The 10,339-nt window shown below is 36.7% G+C and overlaps 1 protein-coding gene across 1 annotated transcript; it reads left to right on the top strand.

Moving 5' to 3' along the window:
* Window positions 1–8,942: 8,942 nt before the first annotated feature.
* Window positions 8,943–9,692, top strand: LOC121260288 (protein FAR1-RELATED SEQUENCE 4-like). Its single transcript, XM_041162114.1, has one exon. It carries the CDS (start codon window positions 8,943–8,945, stop codon window positions 9,690–9,692), a length of 750 nt encoding a protein of 249 aa, XP_041018048.1.
* The last annotated feature ends 647 nt before the right edge of the window (window positions 9,693–10,339 follow it).

Genomic DNA, 10,339 nt, shown 5'->3' with positions numbered 1-10,339 from the left:
ATTAGGTTTGTGAACCCCAGCTCGTGCTCTAGTGACCTTGGGATGGGAGGAACTTTGAGACATAAGGGGTCCTTAGGAGCAGCAGATAAAGGAAGAAAATCAGAGTCCATGAGGGAAGAGGATGACTTAGGGTGTATATCAGATTCTGCTTCATCAAGACTGGAGGAGCAGGATGGACTAGTGTGGGAGGACTATCTGAAAGAGGGTCAGACAGAGGATCAACTAAGGGAGTTGTTGGCAGGGAGAAGGGCAGATGTAGTGTTTGTTCTGGAAGAGGAACTTGCAAAACTAGAGGACTAAGAGGTGAGTGTAAAGTATCATCATGAGAAAAAGAATATGAGGATGATGGTGTAGTCAACCACTCATTAAAGACTAATATGTCGCTAGAGTTGTCTGAAGGAATGTAGAGGTAGGGTCCCTTGAAGGGAAATGTTGCTTCATCAAACACTACATGTTGTGAAATAAGGACCTGTGAGTTGGTGGATAGAGGCATATATACCATTTGTGTTGTGGACTATAACCCAGGAAAGCACATGGGAGAGACTTTGGATCAAAATTATTATGCTTTACATTCCAAAGATAAGGAAAGCATTTGGAACCAAAAACTCTCTGTGAAAAAGGGAAAAGTATTATTGAGAGAAATGGTAATCTGTTGATCAAGAAAACTGCTGTAGTAAAAGCATTCACCAATATTTGTTGGGAACACCATTGTGAAACAGCATGGTGAGTCCTAGCTCACGAATGATCCGATGCCTACGCTCAACAACCCTATTCTGTTGTGGGGTGTGAGGACACGTGATTTAGTGAATAATGTCATTTTGTTGAAGATAGTGTTTGAACTGCTTGCTAACAAATTCACCTCCCTCATCTGACTAAAACACTTTGATTTGCTTTCCAAATTGACGAGTAACATATTTTTTAAAGAAAATGAACACTAGATAGAAATTTGATTTGTTTCTAAGGGGAATAAGCCACATAAAACAACTGCAATCATCCACAAAATATGTATAATATTTGTATTTTCCAGTCGAAACAATAGGTGCATAGCGCCAAAGGTCACAATGAACTTTATCAAACACATTAGTTGATTTATTTGAAGAACTAGAGAAAGGTTGTCTGCTTAATTTGCTAAATTTGTGGGTATCACAAAGATGATGGTTTTTATTCTTGGAGAGGATTTAGATAAGAGCTTGTAGTTGATACACTGTTGTTGCTTGAAGATGTCCAAGTCTTTGATGTCAAATATGAAAGGAGACAACTTTAAAAGGAGTAGAGAAATGAGCCTCTGGTGGAGCTGGGAGAAGGTAGAGATTACCCCTTTTGCTCCCTCACATTAGGATTTGCTTTGTCTTCCAGTCCAGAACATTAAAACTAATATTATTAAATTCACAGTTAACGGAATGAGAGGATGTGAGATGCCCAATAGATAAGAGATTGCACTTTAGATCAGAAACAAGAAGCACATTATATAAATGTAAAGTGGTATTCACAGACTGTATGGTTGCATCCCCAGTATGAGTAATTTTCAAGGTATCTCCATTACCAACTAAGACCTAATCCTCACAATTATATGGACATAAGTTATTAAGGATACCTACATCAGAGGTCATGTGTGCACTGGAACCAGTATTAGTGTTCCATTCCACATTCGAGACAGTGTTCTCCAAAGTCATAGCAGCAAGAGCTTTTGAAAAATTGTTTGTTTGGTGGTTGAATTGATTCCTGCGGTAAAGTGCATCATGACCACATTTGCCACAAATTTGGCAAAAGAGATATTTGTTACGATCCTTGGAGGTATTTTGATATGAGGATTGGTCAAAAGAGGGTGAGGTTTTTGGCGGTCTATTTTATTGATGAAAAGCCTTTGTCTTTAGAGGTAAAATGACCTTGTTGAGATCGACCATATTTTGAGTGATAGGAGGACTGTGGTTTGGCCAAATAATGCCACAAGATTGTTGGTATCTTGAACATATAATGTGATACGGGTTTCATAACTCTAGAGTAGATGAATGATTTCACCATATGTGGGCATTAAAGGCTTTTAACATAGATGTGGTAAACGGTTCATACTTAACACCAAGGCTATTGAATAGGGAGAAGACTTTGGTCTTGTCACTAACGAGACTACCAATAGCAGCAAGGCTATCACACACGCCTTTGAATTGCATAAGATAGTCTGTTAGTGTAGTAGATGAATCCTTCATCGTGTAGGTTAGCTATTGTGTGAGTTGGAACTCACGTTTCTGCAGAAGCCATATTGAGAGCAGACCAGACCTTAGCTGATGTTTCCAGGAAAATTACTAATCCAAGAGCTTATTCGGATAGAGTTCCAATAAACCATCTACAAAGAAGTCTATCAACTTTCTTCCATTGTTGAAATGCTAGATTGATTTCATGTTTACCATCACTATAACCTTCAGGAACAGGAATTAGCACAGAGGGTGACGAAAGCTCACTATTAAGATATCCAACTATGTCTTGACTCTCAGCCAAGCCAAGTATTTGCTCTCTCCATTGGGAGTAGTTGTCAATTTTAAGTTTGAAGGTAACAAAGTTACCAATGCTTAAGGAAACAGAGGCCATGAAAGTAAGAAAAAGAGCTCACTCTCACGGTAGCTTTGATACCAAAAAGAAACTGAAGACAATGCACAGGATTTTGTGAAATCTCTTCACCTTGAAATGTGAGAGTGAGACTATGATATTATTTATAGACTTATGAAATACATTCATACATGAGAATCCCATAATCGATGAGATTTAATAAGATACAAAATAATGCAATACAATGCATGAATAGTAACACTAATGAGTATCTAAATGTTTTGGAATACACAATATCATATGGTAACTAAGGATTCGCAGTATCATTTGATCTTGATTTGGAATGGATGTATGAGTCTTCCTGATTAGCTACTGTAATAAAAGGGTGGGTTATTGTTGATGGTTGTCAATAATTATCAGCCACGAAAAAAAATATTGTGTTGCTACGAGTAAACTTGATGTGAATTTTGGGGGAGGCAATCTAATGAGTAATTGAAAAATAAAAAGGTAATTAGACTGAAGAACATCCAACTAATATTGGCATGAAACGATTAGTGTATGGGCCCATCAATTCAATAACAAAAAAATGAATTAATCTAAATCCATTTTCTTTAGTTAAAGAGTAATCTACAAGCCTTGAATAGATAAGCTCCATATAAGTCATTTGTAAAAAAGTGAGTCTAACTAATAAATAGTAATTTTTTTATACATTTTTTTATGTGGAGTCTACTTTGTTACAAGAACTTGTATGAGATTTATCTATCTAAAGCTTGTACAAATCATTTCTCTTAATTAAAATGGTAGGGAGATGTCACATTTATTACACAAAATCTTTTTATAGTCATTCCTAATGAAATATTTTGATCATTGGTATCGTAATAACCAGTATGGACAGACGAAAGGAAAACAGTATGTCAGTTACGTATAATTTGGGCTGGACAAATCTGGCCTCACAAGCCTAAACTCGACCCATATTTATATATAATATATATATATATATATATATATATATATTCTATATTAAAAGCATCAATGTTAAAAGGAATAGTGTATTTCGTCTTTCATTTTGTTTATGTTTTAGCCCTCTTTTCGAGTATGCCGTTTCATTTTATTCCCAAGTTGTCCATACTTTTCTCATCAGCTGTCTGCTTTATTCTTTTGTTTTTTCATTTTTAACCATCTTTTTAACGTATTTCATTCTCTTTTGAAATTGCTCTTCATCCCTCTGCATTTTTTGGGTATGGCTTTCGTTATTTTTCCACTCAGTTCAGGATGTGTGATTTTGTACGCTATGATCATGTAGATTATAGGCATATGCATAATAGTATAAAATCTCCATATACAGTTAAAAAAGAAAAAACCATTTTTTAAACAGAAAAAAACCTTTGAATACGCATATGACAAAAAACAAATTTGATTCATATGGATGAGAGCAAAAAATTTTACACACAAACAAATCAACAAAATCTTCAGATATAGATATCTAAAAAAACATTACATCTGAATAGAGTCAACATAAACTTCCGATTTAGATGCCTTCAGGCCCGATCCTTTGTATTGCTCTCATCCTTTGCATTTATAAAGATCCTCTGTATTGCACTAATTATTGCACTGCCTCATTGATCTTATTGGCTCTTGACCTTGTAATTGGTCTATTTGAAATTTGTAAATGATCTTTAAAACTAGATCCATCTTGGTGCCCATTAAAGAGTGAGGAAATGAATATGATTGTCGAAGATGAATCAAAAAGAGAGAGAATTGGAAAGAGAGAGACATGTGTGAGGGTGAGTTCGAGGGGGTAGAGAGAGAGAGAGCGAGAGAGAGTTGGGAGAAGAACATGCGGGAAGGGAAGGGGGAAGAAGAAAAAAAAAAGATTGGGTTGGGGTTGGGCATACGTGGAATTTGGTGGGCTGGGTTTATATATTCTTTTCGGCTCCATTTTAGATCTTATAGAAATGCCCTTGAGTTTGTTTGTTTATTTACCCCCCCCCCGGGGGTGAAAATGATAGTAAATTTTCATAAAATTCTTATGGAAATAAAAATTTTAAAGAGATGAACTTTAAAGTTGCACAGTATTTTATACCCTCCACAAGATTCAGAAGAAAATGTTTACAAATTAAATTTTAATGTTGTGCAGTATTTTATTTCTGTTATTTTTGAGTCCTATAAATATTGAATTGTTATTAAACTTTCCAGTATATTATATCTCTAAATAAAACACTAACTTGTATAAATCTATAATTTCTATTAATTTATTATTAGGTTCACTTTAACTTATATAAATTGATGTCATATTTTAATTTTTTTACTCAGCTTCTCTTTTTTCATTTAGTAACATTTTTATTTTTATTTTTTATATTTTTTTAACTGGGCACACGTGCAATGCATATTGTATAAATATGTGTTATATATATGCTATATATATATATATGTATTTATATTTTTTCAACTGGACACACGTGCAATGCATGTTGTATAAATATGTGTTACATATATGCTATATATAACGCTCTCCAAATTCTTCATTTGAAGAACTTATGTAATACTTTTTTTATATGTGTTCTTATAATATATTGATGTTGCTATATATTTTTTTTCATTCTTATTTTTTTCTCAGATGTATGAATAGTAATTTCCTATCATTTTTACAAATACTCAAGTTTTGAAACTCCCTCACTAAAAACTAAAAATCAATTATGGCAGTTCTCATTTTATACTTCAAATATTAAAGAGTTCTTCTATACTTAAGCCCCTACAGTAACTAACACCACACACTGTCTATGTGGCTTTTTTTTTTTTTTAATTTGCCACAGTAAAACTAGGTGTTTTACTCATTACTCAAAAACGCATCTGCCCTTTTCCCCTGAAACAAACAGTGCATTTGAATTTGTCTCTCTCGCTCGGTTCCTACAACCCCGTGCCTCCCGCTCAGTTCTTGCCACAGTCTGCGTGCCGTCTGCTCAAAACCTATCTTGCTTTCGAATTTCTCTCTCCCGCTCGGTTACTGCAACCTCGCCCTTCCCGCTCGATTCCTGTCGTGGTCCGCGTTCTGTCTGCCGTGGTCCGTGTGCCGTCTGCCGTCGTCTGCGTGCCGTCTGCTTAAAACCCATCTTGCCTTCGAATTTCTCTCTCCTGCTCGGTTCCTACTGCTCCTCTGCCGTTGTCCGCTTGCCGTCTCTCGTCGTTCGCGTGCTGTCTACCTTCTGCCGTGCCGTCTGGGTGTGTCATGCCGTCTGCCTTCTGCCGGCTACATTGTGATCATCCATTTTACTGCTTAATCCTCTTTGGTTGGATTTGTTGAGTTGTTTCTTAGTCTTATATGTTAGGGAATTTGATCAATGGGGTTGCACCAACAACACTTATGGTTACTGCTACATTTGTAACTTTTCTATTTGATTTTCGTATGTTTTAGTTGGTTTTCTTAGTGTGCCTCTGACTTGAGCATTTTATATTGAACATTGTTAGTTTAATTATTTGTGAGTTTTTAGGTTGAAAAATTGTATTCAAAACAACATATAGTTTACTTTGAACTTTACAATTCATTTAGTACCGTAGCCCATTTAGCATAACATGGTATTTGATTTTCTTTTGAGCATTGCATACCATTTTCACTTGTTAAATTAGCTAAATGTAAACTGAAAGTTGCCTGGATAATTCTTTAATACCCCGTTAACAAGCTTTCAAGATTTAGGAGTATTGCATACCATTCTCATTTACTTAACATGTCCTCAGTTAGATGTATGTGATGCAAGGATAAAATCATAAAATTACTGATTCTGAGATTTCTTTTTACCCTCATAAAATTAGAGGCTGTTTTAAATACAATCAGAGGCTATTGTAAAGTTCAAACTAAAGTAGAGGTTGTTTTAAATACAATTTTCCAACCTTAAAACACTCAAAATAATTAAACTAACAATGTTCAATATAAAATGCACAAGTCAGAGGCACACTAAGAAGACCAACTAAAAGATACGAAAATAAGATAACAATAAGCTGATACCAAGTGCATAGAAAAGAAAAGTCACAAATGTAACAGTAACCAAAAGTGTTTTTTTCTAGTAATGTCGATTTAATATTATGATAATGGACTAATGGTTTTTTTTCTTGTAATGTCTATCTAAAAAATAGTTGAAATAGTGTGATGGACAAAGAGGAAGATAGAAGGCCACCCAGGCCTTCTACACCAGTTCTACTGACTCTGGTATGATACATTGGTCATTCATAAAAGGAAGGTGTCTCGATTCCAATAGTTAATGTATTTTTATTTGTGTATTGTAGGTCTCTCTTTGTCTAGGAAATGCTTACTACCCGCCATTTATGATTCATCCAAATGCATATCCGAATTCATATACATACGCATGGGGTAGCCAGGTACATTCCATTTTAAACTTTCAAATTTTTTTTTCCTTAAGTGCATTGTTACCCGTTCTAACACTGAGTCGGATTATAGGGCCCACCAATGCCATCGTTTCCAATAACGTTCATCTACCCTCCGTCGACTAATGCGGAGGAGTCGGGCCATGTTCAACAAACGAAGCAAGTAGATTCTTTTCTAATCTTTTTTTTTTATGCGTGCATTTTTATCCGTTCTAACACCATGACTGATGGATTACAGCCCCCACATTTTCCAACAATGTTCATCTACCATCCGTCGACGAATGCGGATGAGTCGAGTTGTCTTCAACAAACGATCCAGGTAGATTCCTTTATAACCTTCCAAAGTTTTTCCTTAAATGCATTGTTACCAGTTCTAACACCGAGTCTGATTACAGGCACCACCAATGCTATCGTTTCCAACAACGTTCATCTACCCTCTGTCGACTAATGAGGAGGAGTTGGGTCGTGTTCAACAAACGAACTAGGTAGATGACTTTCTAATCTTTTATTTTTTTTATGCGTGGATTTTCATCTGTTCTAACACCGTGCCTGATTGATTATAGCCCCCACTAATGCCACCGTTTCCAACAACGTTCATCTACCCTCCGTCGACTAATGCGGAAAACTCGGGTCGTGTTCAACAAACGAACCAGGTAGATTCATTTCTAATCTTTTAATTTATCCGTTCTAACACCGTGCCTGATTGATTGCAATCCCCACCAATGCCACCGTTTCTAACAACATTCATCTACTATTCGTCGACTAATGCGGAAGACTCGGGTCGTGTTCAACAAACGAACCAGGTAGATTCATTTCTAATCTTTTATTTTTTTTATGCGTGGATTTTTATCCGTTCTAACACCGTGCCTGATTGATTGCAGCCCCCACCAATGCCACCGTTTCCAACAACGTTCATGTCGACTAATGCGGAGGGTTCAGACCTTCTTCAACAAATACCATGCACTCCGTCGACTACCGGAGAGGACTTGACAAGTTTTGAAAAGACCGCAAGTAATCTGGAGACTGCAGAGACATCGTCATTTATATCTGAAAGTGAAAATAATGTTGGAGGTACTTCATTAGACGTAGAGACAGAAGTCGAGGAGATAATTGAAGAAAATGTTGATGATCATGACCGAATTGAGGATGAGCCCAAACCTGGTATGAAGTTTGCCACTGATCATGAGCTTATGACCTATTACATGCGATAAGCCAAGTAATAAGGTTTTGGTGTCATAACACAAAGGACAAAGAGAGAGGCTAATGGGAGGGTGAAGTATTTGACGATTAGGTGTGCGCGTGGCGGGAAGTACCATCCTAGTCATAGTAATATCTCGAGGCCACGTACAACTATTAAAACGGATTGTAAGGCAAGAATAAATGTTCACTTGGTGGAGGGTACTTGGGTGGTGACCACTGTTGAGATTGCCCATAATTATAGTACTGTCAGCCCACAAAAGTCTAGATTCTTTAGATCACACAAGAATTTAGACGAACACAGTCAGAGGATGCTTGATTTGAACGATAGAGCAGGTATTCAAATGAACAAGAATTTCGGGGCACTTGTTGTTGATGCAGGGGGGTTTGAGAATATGCAGTTTCAAGAAAAATATTGTCGAAATTTTATTGGCAAAGCCCGACAATTAAGACTGGGTAAAGGTGGTGGCGAATCACTGACTGAGTACTTCAAGAGGATGAGATTGCAGAATGATGGTTTTGTTTATGTGATTGATGTGGATGAGGAGTTGAGATTTAGAAATGTGTTTTGGGCTGACGCACGTAGTAGAGCAGCGTATAAGTATTTCAGAGATGTTATCACCTTCGATACGACATACTTAACAAATAGATAAGGTATGTCGTTTGCTCCATTTGTTAGTGTAAATCATTATGGACAGTTTATACTGTTAGGGGTTGGCTTGATTTCAAGCGAGGACACAAGTACTTTTGTGTGGTTGTTTCAAGCATGGTTGGAGTGGTTGGATGGTCAAGCTAAAAAATCAATCATAACAGACTAAGACCGAGCAATGAAGGCTGCTATTACATTGGTATTTCCAAACACGCACCATAGATATTGTTTATGGCATATAATGCGAAAACTGCTTGAGAAATTGGGATCTCACGCTGCCTTCAACGCAGGATTGAAGACTGCCATCCAGAGTGCCCTATATGATTCACAGACATATGATGAGTTTGAGGAGAAGTGGGGGCAACTTATTCAGAAATATGAGGTAGGTGAAAATGCATGGCTGCAAGGGTTGTATAACGAAAGGTCGTTCTGGGTACCGGTGTACCTTAAAGGTGTTTTTTGGGCTGGCATGAGTACAACACAGCGTTTTGAAAGTATGAATGCTTTCTTTGATGGATTTGTGCATTCTAGTACGACGTTGAAAGAATTCGTCAATCAATTTGACAATGCGCTTAGAAAGAAGGTGGAGGTCAAGACGACATCTGATTTCAATTTCTCCAACCAAACCATCCCATGTTCATCTGCGTTCCGAATTGAAAAGCAATTTCAAGCGGTATATATGAATGCGAAATTTAAAGAGGTTCAAAGAGAGGTCTGGGGAATGATTTTATGTAATTGCATACTTATCAGTAAGGAGGGTTGCATTTCCACCTACGATGTTTTAGATGAAATAACTACAGATGATAACTATGTCAAGAGCATAAAGTACACAGTTTACTTTAACGATGAGCAGATTGATCTGAAATGCACATATGCATTGTTTGAGATGAGAGGGATTGTCTGTAGGAATGCATTGAACATTTGTTAGATAAATAAGATTCGTGCGCTACCAGAGAAGTACTTGTTGGATCGATGGAGAAAGAACTTAAAGAGAAGATACATAGTGGTAAAAAGTAGCTACGATGACTTGCGGCAAAATGCGGATTCACGGAGGTATGAGTTTGTGGTGAAACGATATGTGAAATTAGCTACCGAGTGATGCCCATGTTACGGCATTCATGCGCCACTTGGATGAGTTTGAGAATCAATTTAAAGAATTAACACTCTAGTTTAGTTCAACAAAGGTAACAGAGACTGTGTCACAGACAAGAGAAAGAAAATATTAAGCTCACACGTTGTCAGAGGGAAATGGAGGCCGCCAACAAAAAGGAAGGTTCCACCTGTTGAGAAGGTTGCGTCCAAGCGAAAGAAGAAACAAGTAATTCATTTTCTCCAAGTATTTATTACGTGCATTGCTTTCCAATGCATGCATATTTCTTTCTAACGGATGTATATTTTTTGTACTTGAAACTTATTTAGATATGCAGGAAAATATTTGATGATACAAACTAAGATTGTGAGGTGTCGGAAGCTCCTGAAAATGTTGAGGTAAAAATTTTTTTTGTGTATTAATTCTATATTGTTTCCCACTGCATCCATAACCACTTTCTAATGGCGATTTTTTTTTTTACTTTA

The sequence above is a fragment of the Juglans microcarpa x Juglans regia genome, chromosome 4D (assembly GCF_004785595.1).
Source record: "Juglans microcarpa x Juglans regia isolate MS1-56 chromosome 4D, Jm3101_v1.0, whole genome shotgun sequence".
In the NCBI taxonomy this organism is placed as follows: Eukaryota; Viridiplantae; Streptophyta; class Magnoliopsida; order Fagales; family Juglandaceae; genus Juglans; species Juglans microcarpa x Juglans regia.
This window is presented reverse-complemented; position numbering and strand designations above follow the sequence as displayed.

What these genes read in the sequence shown, in the direction of transcription:
- LOC121260288 (XM_041162114.1), top strand. Translation starts at nt 8,943, where the DNA reads ATGAAGGCTGCTATTACATTGGTATTTCCAAACACGCACCATAGATAT.